This window comes from Aedes albopictus, chromosome 2 (genome assembly GCF_035046485.1).
Source record: "Aedes albopictus strain Foshan chromosome 2, AalbF5, whole genome shotgun sequence".
Taxonomy (NCBI): domain Eukaryota; kingdom Metazoa; phylum Arthropoda; class Insecta; order Diptera; family Culicidae; genus Aedes; species Aedes albopictus.
In genome coordinates this window covers 480,278,806-480,302,065 of record NC_085137.1, presented here as the reverse complement: position 1 = coordinate 480,302,065, position 23,260 = coordinate 480,278,806, and the positions used below count along the sequence as shown (strand labels likewise).

The 23,260-nt window shown below is 39.3% G+C and overlaps 1 protein-coding gene across 3 annotated transcripts in view; it reads right to left on the bottom strand.

Moving 5' to 3' along the window:
* The window catches only part of LOC109413973 (uncharacterized), a 122,809-nt gene that overhangs the window by 94,228 nt on the left and 5,321 nt on the right, over window positions 1-23,260 (bottom strand). For 2 of the 3 annotated variants that reach the window (XM_019687706.3, XM_062854110.1), the window contains exon 2: window positions 16,260-16,667. In XM_019687706.3, coding sequence (XP_019543251.3) covers window positions 16,260-16,298 — 39 coding nt within the window. In that variant the 5' untranslated portion in view covers window positions 16,299-16,667. The remainder of the gene's footprint in view (window positions 1-16,259; window positions 16,668-23,260) is intronic. The other variant, XM_062854109.1, reaches the window with a different exon arrangement.

The window sequence follows — 23,260 nt, the reverse complement described above, 5'->3', positions numbered from 1 at the left end:
GGAGGAAAGGGGCGGGCCAGGGATTGAACCCAGATTCTTCTGCATACGAATCAGAAGCGGTAGCCACTAGACCATCAAGCCCGTCTCAAAAATGTTCAAACCCACATATCTCAGAAACCTGATAAGATAGAATGATGCTGTCTTCGGTAAAGTTCTTCAGCAAACTCAGAACTATATGATAGTAAAGTCTTTGGTTAGGGATTTATGCGACAGGTGGCACCTTGTGTCTGAAAAATTCAAACACATATCACGCTATGTCTGAACTAGCAGATTATAAAAGTTGAATGTACATCGGGTTTCTTTCCACAGAATGTCAGAACTCATGCTATATTATCATATGCAGAAAGTTTTGAAATATTTCATCGGGGAAGTTTTGATTTTTTCACCTTTTTAGCTGTTTTTCATACAAATTTGCATGAAATTCTCATTTTCGGCCAATTTCTCTCCCATACAAAATGTATGGAAAAATTTTCACCGATAGAATATTTTGAAACCTTCTGCAAATGAAAATATAGCTTGAATGCTGATGTTTGGTGGAAAGAAATCCGATGTACATTCATTTTTTATAATCTGCTGGTTCAGACATAGCGTGCATATATCTGCAGGGTTTCCTCCGGAAATTTTCCGAGGAATTCCTCCATGAGTTCCTACGGGAATTCCTTCACGGATTCCTCCGGGATTTTTTACAGGATTTTTTTTTTCAAGAAAATCCTCTGGGAGTTTCTTCAGGAATCTCTTCAGGAAGTCTCCCGTGTTTTTTTTTCAGAAAATCCTCTGGGAATTTGTCTAGGAATTCCTCTAGGACTTCCTCCAGGAGTTCCTCTGGAAATTTATCCTAGAATTGCTTCAGGAATTACCCCCGCAATTCCTCCGGGATTTTTTCTCGAAATTCCTCCAAGAAAGTCTCTGTATATTCCTCCGGAAATTTATCAGGGGATTGCTCCAGGAATTGCTTCGGTAATTTCTCCAGGAATTCTTCTGGGAATTTCTCCATGAATTCCTCCGTGGATTTCTCCAGGAATCCCTCCGTGGATTTCTTCAAGAATTCCTCCCAGAATGTCTTCGCGAATTCCTCCGGGAATTTCTTCACAAATTGTACTAGGAATTTCTTCATGGAATCCATCCAAAATTTATCCTGTAATTCCTTTGGGAATTCCTTTAGGACTTCCTGTAGAAATTTCTCCAGGAATTTCTCCAGGACTCTCATCAGGAATTCCTCTGGTGATTCCTCCAGGAATTCCTTCAGTAATTTCTCCAGGACTTCTTCCGCGATTTTATCCAGGAATTTCTCTGGGTATTTCTCTAGTAATACTCCCGGGGAATCCTACAGGAATTCTTTCCGGGGATTCTTCCAGGAAGGAAGATTTCCTGAAGAAATTACCAGAGGAATTGCTGGAGAAATTGCTGGAGGAATTGCTGGAGGAGTTCCTAGAGAAATTTCCTGAAGAACTCCAGGAGGAAGTCCTTAAGGAACTCTCAGAGAAATTCTTGGAGAAATTCCCAGAGGATTTCCTGAGAAAATCCCGGAAGATTTCCTGAAGAAATTCCTGGAGGAATTTCAGAAGAATCACTGAAGATTTTCCTGGAGGGTTTTGTAGAAGATTTCCTGAAGAAATTTCAAAAACAATTCCTGGGGGATTTCCTGGATATATTCCCGGAGGAATTCCTTGAAAAATTCCCGTAAGAGTTCCTTGACAAATTCTTGACGGAATTTTTGATCAAGTTCCCGGAGGAACTGATGGAAGAATTGATGGAGAAATTCACGGAGACATTCCTGGAATAACTCCTGAAGACGGCATTATTCTATCTTATCAGGATTCAGAGAAGTTTGAACATTTTTACCTTAGCGCCACCTAGTGGTCGATTCTCGTACCAAAGGCGCCATTGCGAGATAGTTCTTAATCTGCTGAACAACTTTGCTGAAAACGACATGCTTGTTGCTCATTATGGGATGGAGATATATGTGATTGAATTTTTCAGACACAAGTCACCACCTAGCGGATAAATCCCAAACCAAACACTTTACTATCATATAGTTCTGAGCTTGCTGAAGAACTTTGCCGAAGACAGCATCATTCTATCTTATCATCAGCATCATTCTATCTTATCAGATTTCTAAGATATATGGGTTTGAACATGTTTGACACGGGCGCCGCCTAGCGGCCGAATCACGAATCAAAGTCGCCCTTGCCAGTTAGTTCTCAACCTGCTAAACAAATTCGCCGAATACACTATACTTCTATCTCATCGGGATCTTATGGTATATGTTGTGCAAAGTATGTGACCAATGTTGGTACCCCAAGACAATCCGGAATAACTCCGGAACCATGTAGACCAGGCACCCATGTCCCCGGAATCATAAACTAGAAGAGTTTTTCGGGAAGTTGTGAAAATTTCATCAAAATCCATGGAAAAATAAAAAAGTTATGACCATTTTTGTGCTTTTCCGAAGGTGAAAAATGTACGTTGGCTGGATGAAGGTTAAAGCGCCGGACTACCGATACGGAGTGGTGGGTTCGAATCCCACCAAAACAAGTGGTAATTTTTTCACAAATTTATCTCTCAATTTGCCAATTAAGCAAATTTCATTTGTGGATGGATGGATAACGCGCAGATATTTAAGACATCCAGAAAATGTTGGTCGGTTTCGCCTTTTTGCGTCGTTTTTTTATTCGTTCTCCTTTCCAACCGCTTTCCGACTGTTTAAAAATAGATTTCCGAGCTGCCGCCGGAGCCGCCGTCACCAACACAATCACATTCCAGTTTTGTTAGTGGAAAGTGTAATCGTTTAAAACCAGGGGGATGACGAAGGGCCAGAATCATCTACCCAGCATTCAATTCAACATGGCGTCCAACGTTTTGTTTTTATTGCTTAATTCATGGAAAAAAATGCGCTGGAAACATCGACGCTGCTACATATAATATCGTGCAAAGTGATAAAGAAAGAAAAACAATCATGAAAAACAACGATTTTGTTTAAAATGTGTGATTTCTGAAATGAGCACTATCAACACACGAGCCACACACCCGAAAATCAGGAGCAAGTTAGGGTAAACCGACCAGAAAGTGGGTACCAAAACGCGCCGTACCAAAAATGATGATGGGTGGAGCAGCGATGTACCGAGTTTGACAGCCGTATCACCCCACTAAAACAATCCATGTTTTATGTTGGAACTACCATACTTTTGCTTGTTTTAACAAACTGTCAAAAATTTCGACAAATGAAAATATTTGGATCATCAAGCAATGGAAAAGTTTCGTTTAAACTAAATACCAGTTTGTTGCTATAGTAAACTGTAAAATTGGATGATTTGAACTAGAATTTAATTGTGTTTGCAATTTATTTCTCTGCGTGTAACGAGAAAGACACTACCACCACTAGGTGGATTAATTAGGGCTTACGGATCTCATGGATCTTGTTGGGTTTGTTGCCATTTTTGATACGTCCACAAGTCTGTGTGTATACCATAAAGTGTCTAGAATATAGAATATATCCGGTCACCGGTTAAAATATTAACTTTCCAAGATGGTTCCACTCTGATGAATCTTTCGAGATTATGAAATATCTGTATCTCGATACAGCTGAGCTCGGTCTAGAGTGTATCATTACAGAGGAAATCTTTCAGTCATTTATTTTCATGCCTCGTTGAACACCACACGCTCACATCAGTTTCAAGGGCGAATAAATGTTGTTGCCACGGCCTCACATCTCTCATTGATTTAATAAGTACGCATGCTAACATTGCGTAGAGCGTTCTTAAAATACACAAAAATAAAAACAAAAAAAAACAAAAAAAAATGCGTAGAGCGGAGTATGTTTAAAGAAAAGCTGAAACCACCGAGAAGAAAATTTCAACCTGCAAGCGTACATCAAATTCAATAAGTTAGTTGAGTTACCTTTTTACGCACTCATTTCTTTTAATTTGTCACTGCTTATTTGTTTTGAAGTGGTCAACACTTCAGCGCAGCCCGACGCTGATGAACTCAAGGAGCTTACAACAGCATCTTCGAAAATTTGCTGATTGCTTCATGCTTGTAATACTTGTAATCAAGCCCATATTTTGGAAATTAGGTTTCCTACACTGCCCACGACGAACGGCACGCAAATTTGTGCGGCTCTCAATTCGAGTCATTAGGGTCGAATTTTGAACCTAACCATCGTTAGCCGCCCCCCGTAAGCCAAATGGAGGAAAAACAACGCCCGCAATGCAATTTGAAGGTGGTTGGTGCCTCACGATTTTTCGGCTTCTGGGTTTCGGCCTTGCCACGCGCGGGGGTAGGAGAAAAGTGCAAGGGGGAAAATTCGGTGTAAACACTCGTCGTTACACAATGACCACGACGCACCACAACACAACATGTGTACCGAGGTTGTGAATTTAATTTTTTTACATCTGTCAGGAATTGTGTTCAGCAACGGGCGTAACATACCGGCTTACCTAGGTACCTACCATAGCTGAAGGTATATGGGAAAACGAGAATGCAATCACATGTGTAGGGCCCGTGGGCAGCATCGTAAGATGGAGCAAAAAGCGTAAATGAGGAGCTTACGCGAATGGCTCACACGGTGTAAGCATGTCTCGCGCTCGGCTCATCTGGGTGGCGTAAATTACATTTTCCTTGTGGGTTGTACGAGTTATCATTACCTACCGCCCGTTTATATCAGTTTTTTTTTTCTTTCAGAGAATCGATATGTGTTTGGAATTTTGGGCAAATTGAAGTGGAAAGTTGTAATATGGATACGGATTTGAAGTTTTTCTCACATGGAATCTTCGTAGATTTCTTTCAATCCATTTATGGTAAAGGATAATTTGTACATGCATATCAGTTGATGTAAATTCAATACTGTATAAAAAACATGCGCTTCACACAATTTCAAGTGTTTGTCTCCTGTCTGACGAATGAGTGAGAGCTTTCATAACTGCGCGAGAGACAAATCGCAGCACAAGCTCATCTTCTTCTCCTTCTTCTTCTTGGCGTAACGTCTACATTGGGACAGAGCCTACTGCTGAGCTTAGTGTTATAGAGTGAGTAATGCACTGTGTTCGAGACCGTGCTTGTCACTGTGCATTTGTTCAGTGCTTGAAAAAGCAGAAGAAACACTTATGGAATTTTTATTTCATATGTCTCAGAATCGTAATTATTCAGAGAGTTGGTATCTTTGGGAAAGCTGTTGGGTTGATCAAGGAGAACTTGCAAATAATGAACTAATTTCCTCCTCTAGGCAATGCAACAGTTCTCCAGTTAGCCTTGCGGATAAGGCTTCGGATCGCCAATCCATAGTCGGCGGGTACGATTTCCCGTTCTCTGGGCATAGTGTATGATTGTGCTTGCCTCAGAATATGCATACAAATTCATGCAATGACGGCAGGCAACGAAAACCATTCAATTAAACACTGTGGAAGTGCTCAAAGAACGCTAAGTTGAATGAAGGCAGGCCAAGTTCCAGTGGGAACGCAGAGTCACGACGAAGAAGAAGAAGAAGATGCAAATTTTATATCTCACATGTCTCACGTATATAGGGGAGACTGGGGAGACTTGATCCCTTTTTCTTAATTTACCTGAAACTTTAAGAAAAAACACAAAACTAGATCCGATTTCCGTACAAAATGGCAGGTAAACATCTATTGCAAGTTAATACACAACAGAAGGCCTTTAAGTTATTGTTAAAGTTTTCAAAACTGTGTTTTTATGGAGGCATGTCTTATGATGTATTTTTCAAAAATGGGTGACACTTGATCCCCCTTTGATCACATGATTTATTTAAAGGTAAAATAATTCCAGAATCTTTCTATTCATTTTCTTTTCGAGTTTTCTTGTATTTTCGATGAATATGGAGTGTTTGAAATTGTAAGATTTCCTTAAATTTTTAAGGATATGCCGTATTTTCAAAATGGGGAGACTTGATCCCCCTTTTCTTGGTTTGTACTAAAGTTATAATTATCTGACACATTTTATCGTTGAATAGACTAGAATTCCAAGTAAATAGAGGCTTCCGAATAGAATTTTATTTTTCACATGTATAATGTGTGTGTAATCCTCGAGGGATCAAGTCTCCCCATGTCACTGTTGTGTATACTAAGCTGAATTAATTAAAATATGTTAACAATAACCTTATTTGGATAAATAAGTTTGAAAGTCCTTTTTTTAAACTATGTGCTGTGAAATTTTGACACGATTTGGCTCAATTTTCACAAAGTTATTGAGATTTTTCGGAATCGCCTAAAAGATTTCTGAAGGACTGAAAACAAACCATCAGCCGTTAAAAAATAATGCAATGTACAATCGAAATCACTTGTAGCCAAAACATAGTCGTTTGCCCAGGAGTAGTTTTGGAAAAAATATGCTAGAAGAAAAAAGTTTTTGATTCCGAGCAAATATGGGGGGAACAAGTCTCCCCAGGGATCAAGTCTCCTCAGTCTCCCCTACTCGTGAAAAGGCTTTTCGGCAAACGGTTAAGGGCCCACAGCTGTTTGGTCATTTTAACAGACATACGCGTCTTAGGTCAGTGTATTAGTCAGAGATTAAATTTTACCGTAGCCATTCAGTGAGACCAGTTCCTCTTGGTTTGAAAGGATGGGTAGAACAAGTGCTAGTGTGGGCTCTTATGTGTTCGCCTTGGATAGAGTGTGGCTTACTCTATCGCGCACAACCCTCTCGCGCAGCCTCCCGTGTTTTCATCTAGCTGTCACCGCATCCGCACCTTGGTGTCACTGGGGTGAGAACTTACCGGTGTACACTCTGGTGCAAAAACATCTGTGCACTGGGGTAATTTTTTTGCTTTTTTCGGCTGTTCGAGCCCGTATGAAGTTGATCATCAATATTAACTTCTTTTCTCGATCAGCCTAGATAGCTGTGTAGTGTCGGTAGCGATTGTCTCAATTGGCTAAGAATAACACTACGGACCGCCTGTTCCGGTGGTAAGAATCCACCAACAGGTGACCCCTAATTCAAGGTGTAATGCGGTTTTATGCTTACCGTGCCTAAGAATGGTCTAATAAAAACCTAATCGCTAACGGAGCCTGTGCGTGGAGTACCAGGGCGCCCTCCACCAAGCCCTTACTGCGCTAACCGGAGCAATGGTGTAGTGGACCTTGTGTTTCTCCGACACAATCAGCTACCCACTTGAGGCTAAAATTAGTTTAAATTTTAACCTATATGGTTTCGCATTATGCGATTTACACAGTGTATTCTGTATATCCTCGTCTTTGGCGTTTCCCAATCGATACCGATCTGGTTTTGCTGTTGTTCTTTGTTGTGCTGTTATTGCGAAGAGTTTAATCTTACCTAGTTTGGGTAGTGACTACGGTTAGGATAATTCAGATCAATCTGCAGCATAAAATAACAGCAACGATCAATCTTTGCAGACTTATGCAAAATGATACAGCCCAAGTGTCCTTAGTACAAGAACCTTACTTTCGTAAAGGGAATTTCTATCTAGGAAACCTTGTGAACCCGGTGTTTGCTACTTTCAGTAAACATGAAATGACAAACTCGCGTGTCATGCCTTGAGCCTGTGTGCTTGTCGTCAACGCAATAGTTGCTACACTTATCTCTGAACTAACCATCAGAGATGTATGTGCTATCACAATTGATGTATCTGTTGGAAACCTCAACAGGAAATATGTCTATTGCTAGGTGTATTTTCCGCATGATGAACCATATCCAACGGATGCTTTCAAACAAGTCATCGCAAACTAAACTTCAAAAAGCCTTCCGCGAATTGTTGGTAGTGATGCTAATGCTCACCATGTCAGCTGGGGCAGCTCAGACATTAACTTGAGAGGCTCCAGATTGATGGAGTACCTAAGTAGTACAGATCTTGCATTACTTAACATAGGCAACCGCCCAATGGCCCAACCTTCATGCTATCTGCTTGAGAGGAAGTGTTAGATATAACGCTTTGCTCTAGCAGAATTAGTCACGAGCTGACCAATTGGCATGTGTCAGATGAAGAATCTTTATCTGACCATCGCTTCATCTTTTTTGAACATTCAAATGTTACTTCGCAAACATTGCGTTTCAGGAATCCTCGGTCAACAAACTGGGATCTTTTTATTGATTTGGTTTCTTTGCTCTTATGTGCGGAGTGCAATCAGCACTTCAGTAGCACGTAATGGGCAAAGTAATATACTTCTGTTCAGATAGCCAGGCTGCTACTAAAGCACTTGCTTCGGTCATTTTATCATCAGCACTTGCCGAGCTCATTACAATATGAAGTAACTGCCGGTGTTATACTCATGCCTTAAGGCGAAACTGGATGCATTTCCTCACTTTTTGGTTTTTGATTTTTTATTAAATAACGAAGCAATATTTTCAAAATCGGTTTTCGTGCGCATGTAGAGTATGGATCAAGGTATCCTCTGATTTTTTTTGTAGTGGAAAATGTTTTTCGTTTTTACAAAAACAATTTTTGATTTGGTTGCGGCCAAATTTCATGGATACTCACCATCCATTGACACTCCAAGTGGTTTAGATGAGCCGTTGATGCTACAACGACCTTCATCATGGAAGCTTTTGAAGAAGCATGCCCTCTACGGTCTGTGAAGATCACAAGAGGAACCCCTTGGTGTAACTCTGTACTGGCGAAACTCAGGAAACAAAGTAGAAAGAGTTGTGGGACAGACGACGTTCGGCTGGTTCGGAGACTTTCAGGTCGGCTCGCAAGGCCTACAGGAAAGCTCTCCGGTCTGCTGAACGATCCGGCTGGAAAAACCTTTGTACAAATGTTTCCAGTTTGAGTGAAGTCAGTCGGTTGAACAAAATCTTTGCGAAATCTTAGGATTTCCGAATGAACGAACTTCGTTTGCCAAATGGCGATCTCACTTTCTCTGATGAGGAAGTTCTGGAATGCTTATTCAGAACACACTTCCCTGGATGTGTGGATATTACATCTTCGGATGAACCTGATGTCTTTTCTTTAGTTATGATTCCTTAGCTTCGGCACAGAGTATTGTAACTGTAGAATCGATTGAGTGGGCACTTAATAGCTTTACTCCTTTCAAATCTCCTGGGGCAGATGGGATTTATCCTATTTTGCTTCAGAAGGGATTTGATTATTTCAAACTTGTTTTGAAAAAAAAAAATACTTGTTTGCAGTTTTGCTACAGGGTATATTCCCAAATCATGGCGGGATATTACAGTGATGTTCATTCCGAAACCGGATCGTGCGTCATATGAAGAAGCAAAGAGTTTCAGACCTATCAGTTTGACAACTTTTCTTCTGAAATGAACGCAATGTGGATCATCACATCCGTGATGTTCATCTGGCCAACGTGCCTCTTCATGTGAACCAACATGCCTACCAATCTGGTAAGTCCACTGTGACTCTTTTACACAAGGTTGTTTACGATATCGAGAAAGCATTCGCTCAAAAGCAATCCTGCTTGGGTGCTTTCTAAGATATCGAGGGTGCCTTTGACAATGTGCCTTTCGATGCCATATTGGAAGCCGCATGGAGTCATGGTATATCTCCAATGATTTCCAATTGGATTCATCAAATGCTCAAAACCGATATCTCTTCTCAACATTGCGTCTAGCAGGGATTAGGAAATTGAGTGTTTATGGATGCCTCCAAGGGGGAGTCTTGTCACCGCATTTTTGGAATTTCGTAGCACGCTATTGAGGCAGCTCAATAATAGCGGTTTTTCTACTTATGGTTTTGCCGATGACTACCTAACATTGTTAGTTGGTATGTGTATCACCACCTTTTTCGACCTGATGCAAAGCGCCCTTCAGGTAGTTGAGGGTTGGTGTCGCCAATATGGCCTTTCGGTAAATCCGAGTAAAACATCTATTGTTCTTTTCACGGAAAGACGAAACCGTAATGGTGTTCGACCTTTGCGTCTCTTTGATTCTGAAATCAATGTGACTGAACAGGTAAAGTACGTTGAAGTCATTCTTGATTCCAAGCTTTCCTGGACACCTCACATTGAGTTCAGAATCATGAAAGCTTGTATGGCCTTCGGGCAATGCCAGCGATTCTTTGTTACAACTTGGGGTCTTAAATCCAAGTTTATCAAATGGATTTACACAACTGTTGTTCGGCCAATATTGGCCTATGGCAGTCTTTTGTGGTGACAAAAGGGCGAAACGAGAACGATCCAATCAAAGTAAGGCCATCTCCAAAGAATGTGCTTAAAGGCGATGTCTGGAGCGTTCTCTTCAACTCCCAGCGCATGAAGTCCTTTTTGACGTAGCCACACATTCATCTCAAACAAGAAGCACTTTCTTGCATTTACCGTTTACGGGTACTCGGTCTACTAGAGGAAACTCCTGTGAACCGCACATCAACACACACCTCGTTGTTTCCACTTTTGGTGAATTGGGACAAAATTGTCCTTGCTCCAAGTGATCTTACAATTGCTTGTAATTTTCCATATCGGACATTTTCCAAGAAATTCCTTTCCCGGGAAGAGTGGACATCTGGTTATCTGGAAAGAAGTATTTCAGACGGCATCGTATGTTACACTGATGGTTCCCTTCTCGAAGTTCGAGCAGGTGCCGGTGTTCATTCTCGTGAGCTAAGGCTGTATCAGTCTTACTCACTTGGTAGACACTGCACCGTTTTTCAGGCCGAAATCTTTGCTCTTATGTGCGGAGTGCAATCAGCACTTCAGTAGCACGTAATGGGCAAAGTAATATACTTCTGTTCAGATAGCCAGGCTGCTACTAAAGCACTTGCTTCGGTCATTTTATCATCAGCACTTGCCGAGCTCATTACAATATGAAGTAACTGCCGGTGTTATACTCATGCCTTAAGGCGAAACTGGATGCATTTCCTCACTTTTTGGTTTTTGATTTTTTATTAAATAACGAAGCAATATTTTCAAAATCGGTTTTCGTGCGCATGTAGAGTATGGATCAAGGTATCCTCTGATTTTTTTTGTAGTGGAAAATGTTTTTCGTTTTTACAAAAACAATTTTTTAACAAAATTTCACAAAAAAATGGTTTCTGCAAAAATGGAAAACAGTTACCATCTCAAAAAAATTCAGAAGATATCTTGATCTAGAGTATGGATATAGATATGTATTAAAACCGATTTTGAAAATATTGCGTTGTTATTTAATAAAAAAAAAACCGAAAAAATGAGAAAATGCTTCCAGATTCGCCTTAAATAGATCAATAATCCAACGCGCTTTATCTGATCATCTATGTATAGCTTACTCTGTAGCACGGTTCAGCACCATCGTCAACTCGAGGATCGAGGGATCGAATCCCAATTTGGTCGAAAGCAGCATAAAAATAGCAACAGCAGTTCAGGGCCTGCCCCAAGCCTCAAAAGTTCCACAGGAGAGTGAGAAAAAAAAGAGAGAGGGAAGCCGTAAAATGAGCAGGGGAAAATATTTGTTTTTATTTTTTACAATCTGAGGGATAGGAGGGATAAGCATTTAATCAGCCGTATATTAGGCCAAAACCTGCATTTAATTAGCACTAATGGCGCATATACGGCATATTAGCATTTAATGACCTGCTGTAAAGGCGCATATAGTGCCGAGTTGATGCCATTTTATCTGCTTGTTGGTTACCTAGGTGAACTATAACTATATCTTAGAGTTGATTATGTATTGTATCTACGAAAATCTTTGAATTGCTCATAATCGTAGATGTCGACGAATTCTTCATTTGATTTTCCGAAATACGAATCTACCCAAAAAAGAAAAGAGAACTTGAGAAAAATGTGATTGCTCAGGTGTAAGAGAGTCCGGAAGAAAATGATATGCGAAGGTTTTAAGAAACTGTCAATGGCGTGCGGAGAAAAACATGTGCATATGTGCCATGTACGACCATGATGGAAATCTGCTGACAGATAAAATAATGGAGGCTGCCTAATGGAGAGAGCACTTCGAGGTATTGTTAAACCGTGGGAATGATAGACCAACAGACAGAATTCAAATCGTTGACGACGGACAGGCTGTGGAATCTCCAATGCTAGACGAGGTCAACCCAAGCAACACACATATCATGTACAGGGGATGGCCAAAATGTTTGGGATAGGCAACTTTTTTTCCTCTCACAAAAAGTTCAACATGCTATAACTTTTCATAGAGTGCATCATAAAATCTCAAATTTTGACTGTTTATCAACCTGTTCACGGTGTGTCTGGTAGAACAAATTTATTACAAAAAAATGGGCATCGCTAATTTTTACGCTACGTGAAAGTTGACGCTACCAGCTTTCATTCAAGCCCAACATCGAAATATTCCATCGGGGGAACTTTTTCATACAAAAATGGGGTATGTTTGTTAAGTAGAAATAGGGATTAATTTGGAACCGTGCATTTTGTATGGGGAAAAACAGTATTCTGAAAAAGTTGTACGGGATCCCTCGGTGGATTTTTTTTAGGGACCCTGCAAATAAAAGCTGAAAGCCTCTATTTTTGAATAGCGAAAAATTTAACGATGCCCATTTTTTTGTTATAAACTTTTCCCATACACACGCCGTGTGTTATATGTGCATCATTGGTACAAATTTGGGCTCGATTGAATAGTTTTTCGCGTAGTTAGAATCGTTCGAATAAAACACTATTTTAGACAACTCATTTTTAAGCTGTCATATCTCGGAAACCAGTGAACCGAATTGAATGAAATTTTGAACGTACACTAACAATATACAATTGTTCAACAAACTATTAAAACATAGATACTTTTTGAACATTGAAAAAAGTTATCATGGATTGACACTCTTTTGATTTTTTTCGAAAAAAGTGTATTATTTTTACGTCAATGTCAATAAATTTTAGTTTTGATGTCCAAAGATTTTCCACTTCTGTTCTCAAGTTATATTTAATCAGATATATTAGAGCCAATTACGATTCAAGGAAAAACACATTTAGTAATTTTTGTGTGGTATTGTAAATTTGACATATTTTCCTCTATATGGGTAAAAATTTCAATATAACTGTGCGAATTACAGTAAAAAATTCAGCTCAATCGAAGCATTGATTACGGAGAATGAGATGTGTGAAGTGAGCGACGTTGCTTAAAAATAGAACAAAAATCGATTCCAAATCATCAACCTTGTATGGAAAGTCGAAAAAAATTCCGCTCTACTGTATTTTTTTTCCTTCGCATTTTCGAACTCAGGGCATGATTCTACACCAAAAATGATCATCAGCTTACCGAGTTCAAAAATGCTGTAAACTAGTGTAATTGGTGATACGCCCGGGAGGGACAGGAGAAGTAGAAATTCGCAATGGTTGTTACGCCCTTTCCACATGTTGGTCTAGGAATATTTTAACAAAGTGTTACATGCCAATAAAGGATCATGGTTTTAAACTATACAAAAATATGACTGGCAAATTTTCTGGAAATATTTTTTCCAGAGAACCACCCTAATTAAAAAAAAAAATGAGCCACCCTAATGAAATATTGTTTATATTCAATATTGAAAATGACTTACAGTTATATAAGAGATTTTTAATACTATTATCTTATTTTTTAAATTTTTCTACAAAAAGGACCACCCTAATGCAAAATAAGTGAACCACCCTAACGATATATGATATATAATATGCTAGCAGTTGCCAACGATGATATAAGACATTTTCCAGTACTATTGCTATGAATATTTCAGCAACTAAATTGAAATCCTCCATTTCAAATTCATTTCACTCCCCCAACTCAAAAATTTTCTAAGTCCAAAAAGTCAATTTTTTTCCAAAACAATTTTTTTGAGATAACACCAGATCTCGACGTTTCATGCACTTTTAAGGCATTTGGCATCAAAAAAAAATTTTCGATTTCGAAATTTTCATGTATCCCTACCTTGGGATATTTTTCGTGTTTCAAAACAGCCAAACTTTGACCGCTTTGGGCCACCCCTTAGCGAAGTCCGATTGAGCTGAAATTTTGCATGGGGACTTTTTTTGAGGAGGCGAAACTTTTGAGCACTACCCGTTTTTGAAATTCGATGGTCAAATTTTTCCCATACATTCCATTGGCACCCTAATGCACATATAACAGGTTGATGAACAGCTAAAATTTGATATTTTTTTATGCACTCTATGAAAAGTTACAGCATGTTAAATTTTTTGTGGGAGAAAAAAAGTTGCCTATACCAAACATTTTGGCCACCCCGGTGTCCGGCCATTTGGCCGAATGCCGTTTGGCCGAATGCCGTTTGGCCGAACGCCATTTGGCCGAATGCCATTTGGCCGAATGGTCGTTTGGCCGAATACCGTTTGGCCGAATTATGTTCAAAAGAATTCAGAGGAAGTTTTGACATTCCAACTACCAATATGATCATCAGAAATATTTCCTTCTTTTAATCATAGGCTATTCTTTCTAGTTTTGACATTCAGGGATGAGTTGGCGTTGAACCTGTCAATATTTTATCAAAGATTTTTCCTTCTTTGAATCATAGGCTGTTCTTTCGAGTTATACTGATGCGAGGAATAGTGACATGGTCACTTAAGTTCATCATTTATTTTCGGCCAAACGGCATTCGGCCAAATGGCATTCGGCCAAATGACCCATTCGGCCAAATGGCGTTCGGCCAAACGGCATTCGGACAAATGGCGTTCGGCCAAATGACCCGGAACCGGCCACCTCCTGTAAGAGTAACGGTAGCGCAAGTTTTGGTTGTGTAGAAGTTAATTAGACAATTTGATTCTAGCATTGTGATAGAAAAACGTCAAATTATTTTCTATGAAACCAAAACGTGCGTTGCCCTAACTCATATATGGCATGCACGTTTATTATAGGCTATATGCTGCGGGTCCGAGCTTCTCAAGCACGGTAGTGAGCAGATGTGTCAACTCTTACACCGTATCCTCAATATATATGGGAAAAGGAAGAACTGCCTGCTAGTTGGCTGCACCATTGCCTTATTTACAAGAAAGGTAATCGGCTGGAATGCGCGAACTACAGAGGAACAACACTGTTCAATTCAGCGTATACGATTTTATCCGTAATTTGACTGGCTGACGCCGATTGAGGACTCCTTCGTTGACGAAAATCAGGCAGGTTTTCATGAGGTCCTATCAATGACGGAGAGAAACAACTTATGACAGATTCGGGTCGAACATAGTTCTCCGGTGAAACTGATTAGACTGTTTCGTGTGACGCATGATGGATTAAAATCAAGTTTATGGATTGCGCATGATATTTCTTCATCTTCCGTAGCCTTAGACAAATTGAAGCAAGGCGATACTCTTTCAAGTATATGTACTTTTCAACATAACACTGGAAGGAGCGATGAAAAAAAGTTCCAAGTGTGCTAAGGATCGGAACCATTCTCACGCGGTCGGATATGCTCCTAGGCTTCACGGACAAAATCGACATCAACGGGGTCGACCGTGGGGCTCTGGAAGCGAACGATTGCAAAACTGGCGTTGTACAAGAACATGATTCTTTCGGTCGCTTTATACGCCCATTAACCATGTAGGTACATTTAACGTTGATCGGAGAGCCTTTGGAGTCTTCGAACGTAAACTGCTGTGAACAATACTCGCCGGTAAACTAGAGCACGGCATCTCAAGCGGCGTCGAGTTATACCAAGTATATAAACAGAAAGAATAAAATACTGCAGGCCACGGTAGGCTGGGCACGCAGCTCGTATGCTGCAGGAACGACAAGCTAAAATTATATTTAGCAGACATCCAGGAAGGGGCTGCCGGATTCGTGGTAGGCGTCGCACACGTTGGTTTTTTTTGCAGTTGAGGAGTACTTGAGGACACTAAACGTTCAGGACGACAGGAAGCAATTGGCCCAGAACTGAGACCAGTGGAGGTGAGTGGTTCATTCGGCGTAGACTCACCGCTACAAGAGCCCATCTTGTATCAAGTAAAGTAGATAATTATCAAGACTTCCTTGGTGTGCTGTTCAATTCTACCACTGGGGTTAACACAATCTGAGAACATCTGAGAATCTCACCATTGAAACGTTCTGATTCCGTATTCATTCTTTGAATTGTATGGATTTTTTTTTCTCTTCAGTCCTCACACACGGAAATCATACGAGGACATCAAAACACAATTAGTGTTTTCTCTGTTTCGAACAATTTTACCAATTTAAATATAATTGCATCTAAACTACGTTACAGCCCCGTTCAAACCGAAGCAAAATTCAAGTTCAATGTTTTCCAAACGGCCTACATTGTTCACCACCACCACCCCTCCTCGCATTCACACTCGAATCCATCCGATCAATTTTCTTATTTACTTTAATTAGCCTACCCGCCCATTATGAAATTTTACACTAAATTAATTTGCACGCTTCCTTCTCGCTGCATTTCAATCAAACTCAAACTCGATACTCACCAGATAAAAGCCAAACAGCAGTATGAAAATGTTTCCCATTTTTGTCGATTAATTCAGGCGGGTGGTGTCCGAAACAGAGCTTGATCGCCGACGGTGTGGAGTGCTGCCCGGTGCCTTCAGAGTTGCGCGCGAAAAGTCGGAAAATGTTGCCGTTGATGGACGGTACTGCTACTGGAGGTGGCACACGACTTCGATTAGGAGCGTGTCTAGGCGAGCGGAAGAAATCGATCGTGCGCTTGACGTTGTTGTTGGCTGAAGGAATTGGTTCACAGTCGATTTGATCCAGACGATGACGATCAAGACGGTGGTGACGACGACGGCGACGACGACGACGGAAGGCACACACGAAGGGTTCGTTACACTTGTGCGATCACTTTTTTTCGGGCAAATTATGTAAGCGGGGTGTGCCTGCATGCAAATTATTATATATGCATTAGAGTGGTCCAAAGAAGGCGAAATGTAGAATTCAAAATCTTATCTTTTGAAATGAAAACTTTAGTGCATAATGAAATCTTAAAATAAATAGGGCATATAGTTCGTATGAAGCTAAAACGACCAATTGTATATTTGCAGAGTGATCAATATTTGGAAATATTAACCGAAAGAGAACCGAAATAACATTCGTAAGCTTGAAACTTTAGTTTGAGTTAGTTAGTTACAACCCAACCTACGGTCATGGGACAAGCGAATTACTCAAGAATCGAAAGTGCGAGGATCAAGTGAAAATGTTTTTCAGATTCTGCGCCTCACTGGAGCACTTAGGGATCATCCATAAAGTACGTCACGCTAAAATTGGGAAAATTCGACCCCTTCGTACGGGTTTTTCCTATACTTAATATTATGCGGGAATTTAAAAATGTGGATCCCGGTGCGGATATAGCGCACAGTGATCTATCCCCGCGTAGAGGAAAACGTGCACAGTATGCGTTGATTGCTTGTCACACTTTCACAAACCCCCTCCCACCAAGGACCGTGACGTACTCAATGGATGATCCCTTATTACTGTAGTTGTGTTATAAAGATCAGTGATTCCCAATCTGGGATCACAAGCCACTATAATTTCTTCAAGAAGCGATTCCTTGTCATTTGAAAGAATTGTCACTCAAATGACTAGCTGGGCGCTCGAAAAACTGAAAAATTATCGGATGTTGGGTCAAATTCCATTGAATGATGTACCACTGTTGATTCCACATCGGGCAACTGTTGGTTTAATGTTGTGTTTGATGGCCAAAATAAAAAGAGGTCAATGTTAGGTTTTTGTCATATTATATGCCATCAACACCAACACCAACAAAGCTTTAAGAGAAACATCAGAGAACATCAATATGGCTGGCACATGGGCCGAGATTAGCCGAAGAGCACTAATCTTGAAAATTTGTAAACAAATGTGCCTGATTAGGATAATCTGACTCTTTTTGCAATTGAGTACAGCCGAGTGCAGCATAATTCGATGCTTTGTTCGTCAGATATGTGCCTCTAAAGTTTGTATGCAAAATTGACATGGTATTTCCTAAAGCTTTAGGATTGGGAAGGATAAAAGGATAAAAGAGGTCCCAGAGGTATTTCAGGGCGTTTTAGGGGCGTTACAGTGGGTTTCAGAAGCTTCCCAGGGGTTTTCAAGGGGTTTCTGAGACGTTCCAGAGTTGATCCAAGGGGTTTCTAGGAGTGTTCCAGGGCATTTTAACAACGTCTCAAATTATTTCAGGGAGTTTCAGAAGCGTTAGGTTCCCAAACTTTCAAGTTGTGCGACCCTCTTTGGTCAGCAGACGTACTTTTCGCGACCCCCCATAGCAATTCTTTCATTTGTTGTCTGTTACAGGAAAATATTTGACTGTCTCTCGCGACCCCCTGGATGAAGTCCGGCGACCCCCCTGGGGGGTCGTGACCCACAGTTTGGGAAACCATGTCCTAGGGATCTTCAAGGGGCTTCAGGGACATTCAGGGAGTTGCAGGGATGTTTCAGGTGGTTTTGGGGGTGTTACTTGATGTTTCAGAAGCGTTACCAGGGGATTCCAAGGGTTTTCAGGGGCATCCAGAGGTGTTTCCAGGAGTTATAGATGGTTTCAGGGTCGCTTTTGAGGATTTATCACCTGAAATCCTGAAACAGCATAAACCTTTCTAAACATTCTTCGAAACTTTCTTGAAATCCCCCTGAATCTCTTTGAACAGTGCTGCAAAAATTCATCTCATTCGTATGAGATCTCTTCAGTCATCTTTGCTTCTAATCATGTTTAAAACGATTTCAGTCAACCTGAGCACTCTTCAAATTAGAATGTCGGGACAAGATTTATCGAATATCAGACCACTGTTCGACCCACATCGGAAAACTGATGGGTCTATGTTACGATTGGTGACCAAAATAAAAAAAAAACCAAGTAACATTTTGATGATCATTTAGTCTTGAAGAGGTTTTGAGAACCGTCATTAAACCAACTACCTTTTATTTTGACTTTATGATGGTTTAAAGAACCTCTTCTAGTCCATTTGACTAAAAAATGTTACTTGGGAAAGGTCAATAATAGGTATATGTTGGGTTATATATATAACATATGATACAAATGTCATTTTTCCTCTTAGAAAATGGAGTTTAAAGTAATTTAAATTCAATGTGCACTGCTGGTCATTGTTCATGACATGACATTACCCTACAGGTTGATCCTAGAAGAGTACGTGTGTGGTATGAAGAAGTAAAGAGTTCCAAATATATCAGGCTAACCTCGTTCCTTCTAAAATGCAGTGTTGATTACCACATCCATGATGTTGCTACTTCTAGTCCTTAAAAAACGTCCATTCAGAATAACTTGTTTCCTGGATAACTCTAGATAGAAATACACAACGTCGCACGTCTCTTCTAGGAATATTCTTTTCTAAAACTCATTTTAGGCCAGTTCTCCCAAGTAGCACCTGCAACTAAAATGGAAATGATCATCGTTGCAAACATGTTGCAACTGAGTTTTCATGAAACAAACAAAATTAAAACTTATTAAAATCCTGATGTTAATGCCAAACTGAGGTGTAACAGTTTTATAACAACTAGCAAAATGAAAACAAACATCACCATTAGTCGAAACTTGCGAAACCAATTTGTAACTGAAGTATAATCTGATTGTTTCAACGAATCTTAGTTACAACCGTTTACAAACCAAATCAACCAAAACATTGATTATGATTGTTATAAACATGTTGCACCTGGAACTGATTTAGAACATAACGAACAATTTTGACAGGAGGGATAGAAGTTCCGAAATGTGCGGCAAAATGTTTTTCAGATCACGAAAAATATAAAATGCACTATAAAAACCAAAATGTTTCAAAAATAACGAAATCATGTACAAATAAAATGTAACATTTTCTTCATAAATTTATCGACATATTCCAAATTTTATAAAATTAAAGTGGTAAAATAGAAAAAAAAAACTGATTGGAAGTACATATAATATTGACCCAATAAAAAAATTCTGCCTCATTTTCGCAGTACTGAATGACTGGTACTTAGCACTCACTGGGAAGATTTTAATATATGGGGTTTTGAAAAATCTAACGTAGGGTAGAAGCTTCAGTTTTGGCCAGTCCGGAGTTTTGGCCATAGTGCGGTATTGAGCCTGTTGCAGTCTAAATCGGCGTAAATTTATTTTTTACTAGTAGATCCTAATACAATATGATGATTACAGCTGTGAAAACCACACATTTTGATTAAAAACTGGAAGGAAAAAATATATTTCCTTAAAAAATCTGCTCCCATACATCTATTTTGGCCAGGGTGCTTGTAATTTGGCCACTCCCATAAGAAATACACGTGATTGGCCAAAATAGAAACCAAACTTAAGAATATGGCCAAAACTGCGGCAGAGCTTCTATTTTGGCCAGTACCACTTTTAATACAAAAATCAAGTATTGGCTTGCTTTCTGCACTTTTCCTTCAAAATATAGATTGAAACCTTTCTTTTGACGCATTGGTTGTTTTCATAGGATTATTGGTTATTTTTATAAAAATGATTTCCCTTAGACTGGCCAAAACCGGTGCCCGCACCCTAACGTACAAAAATATAAGGAGTTTCCCACGAAAAAATTTACAATGGGTTTACATTTTTTACAAAAAAAATGTGAAATTTTCGGTACGTAAAAAATGGACAGCCTCTTGCCGACGTAAATGGGAAGTACTATAGATAGTACTTCCCATTTACGTCGGCATAGATCCGTGTTGATGAATCCGTTGTATCCAAACGAACTGTCAAAATCTGTATCCAAACGAGCACGACGTCACGATTTGGACAACATCAATGGAGCGCATGCCGTCATATTCAACCGTCGCACTCTTGAAAATTACTACTTACACGCTTGAAACATTTTAGTCAGCGGTGTCCGCGGATCTATGTTTACTCTACTATCTATAGGAAGTACACGCCCAAGTGTCTGCTTTTTTGGTTATTTATGTCCTACACGGAAAATTCAAACTTCCTTATTTTGGGTCGATTTTACCCTAAAATGAGTTTATCAAATTGATTAGTTACCCAAAATTAGGTTGTTTTTCCTCTCTCCCCCACAGATGTTGTCGTAAATAAACAGAGATGCGTCTATCCAAAGGGGGTCTTTGAGGCCAATAAGCCAATTTTGGGTAAATGTAGATTTCACCAAATTTAGGTTGTATGAAGGGGGCCTTGGGTTTAATTTACCTACTCTTGAGTATATTTTTAGTTGGAGGTAAAAGCAGCAATACCTTGCGTGTGTTTAATCGATTCACTCAAATGTTGACTTATTGGGCCGAACTATAGGATTGCGTCAAAAGAATCCAATTTTTGGTAGTTTGGCGGTTCCGTGTACCACGTGCAGCATTATTGTATTTTGTCAATACGGATTCCCATAGTCATGATTCAGCAAATAGTATCTTTCTAAATTCTAATATTAATTTTCAGCATTATATGGGTGCATTAAATAAGCTGCTGAAATGCACTCCGCCAAAGCAATATGGCGAATCAATGTTTACCACAATTGCCTAAATTTTCACTCGCAAAATGATAGGTGGACTGAGGCGCGTTGAGAATACGGAGCTAAAATGCATAACTTACCGATAAATCTGGAACGGCACATAAATTGACGTTCTCGGTCAGCCTTATTTTCGGTATATTTATGCACACAATTTATTAATCACATCAACGAAACTGTTGATACATAGTAACTGGCAGTGACGAATGTGGTGACTAGCTGACTAGTTGTCGAATCGTTCACCATTTTTTAAGTCGACTTTAAGTTGTATCTTGGTTATAATTCGATTGCGTATTAAAACCGTTTATATCACGAATGGATGTTTTATATTGGCTCCACCTCTTGCGCTTTTTTGGTTGCAATTCAGTCGTTAATAAGACGATTGGTTCAAATGGCATAACTTTCGATATAGTTGCATACAAATTACAGGAACTTATTAATGTCCAAGTGTGTTGCTTGGGCTGTCTTTGGAAAATCAAAGCTGGTCACTCAAGGATTTCCAACTCCAGCGCCTCATATACTGGTACGCTCGTAAAATTACTTTTATATTGAACTTTAATTGGATGATTTTTCTTAATCAGGACGATAATTCATTAGAGTAGAAGTTCTTCGAATCCTTGAGAATTAAATTTTTTTTGCTGGAATGTTTTCTGAAATTTCCATTGGAGTTTCTCGAGAGATTCCTAAATGTTTTTTTTCTATAAATTTACTTAGAGTTCTTTTCAGGAATATCTCCAGGGATTCTCTCAGGCGTTTTTTCAGTAATTCCTCCAGAAACTGTCAAAAAATTCTTCAGGAAGCTCCTCCAGGGGCTTCCTGGAAAATTCTCAGATATTCCACCAGAAATAATTTTGGTGATCCTTTAGGAATCCCTTCACCCTTCAGAAATTGTTTCAGGAGCTCCTTTCGAAATCACTTCAGCATTTATTTCTTCACATTTTTTTCCTTTAGGAAAATTGTTTCAAGGATTTTTATATACTACTATTCAGACGTTATGCAAAAAAATCTGTCAAGAATTCCTAAAGAAGTATCTCCCTACCTGCAGCGGTCTTTTCAGTTTTTTCAAATAATTTCTATGAATACCTTCAGAAATTTCAAAATTTTATTCAGAAATTTTTGAGAGATGTCGTCGAGAATTTCTTTCAAGGATTATTTCCTTAAGTTTCTCCAAAAATTACTCATAAAATTCTTCCAGGAATTTCTCCAAAGCCATCTCAGGAGTTTCTCCAGGTATTTTCCAGGAATTCTTCAAGGAGCTCCTCCAACGATTGTTTCCGAAATTGTTTCAATAAAATTGAAACTCATCAGGAAATTTTTGAACATTCAGGTTTAAAATTCTTCCGGTAACCCTTCTAGAATAACTTCAATATTTCTTTGTAATTTAAAACAATACTTCTATAATATTTGTGGAGGAATATTTCACAGAATTCATGGCGGAATTTGTAAAGGAAACCCAGGAGATATTTCTGAAAGAATCGCAGAAGGAACAAAATTTTTCAAGGGATTCCTGGAGGATCTTTGGAAAAATCTAAAAAAATCGCTGAAAATTCTCAGAAAATTCTGAAAATAAAAAAAAAACATACAATTGTTTTGAGGTAATCTCTTACTGATTTTCATGAAAAATACTTAAACTACTGAAGGGGTTTTAGAGACATTTTTGAAGAAATTCCTGAGTAAGTTTTAGATAGAATCCATGGAGAAATTTCTGAAAGAATCCTTGGAAGATTTTTTAAATTAACTGTCTATGTAATTCTCGCAGACAAATTTTTAGCCCTAGTAAGATGTTGGGGTCAATATGACCCAGACAGGTGAGGTGAGGGCGTAGTGCACCCTCGTGGTGCGAAACCCCTTACATCTTAGGAGGGTTAAACGAATACCTGGAGGGTTATGTGAATAGTTCTAGGGAATTTTCTGAAGAAAGGAAAGACCTCCTTAAGAAATTTCTGGAAACATTCCATCAGAAACTCTTAATGAAATTCCTATAAGGTTTTTTAATTAAATATTTAGAAAAGTTCTTA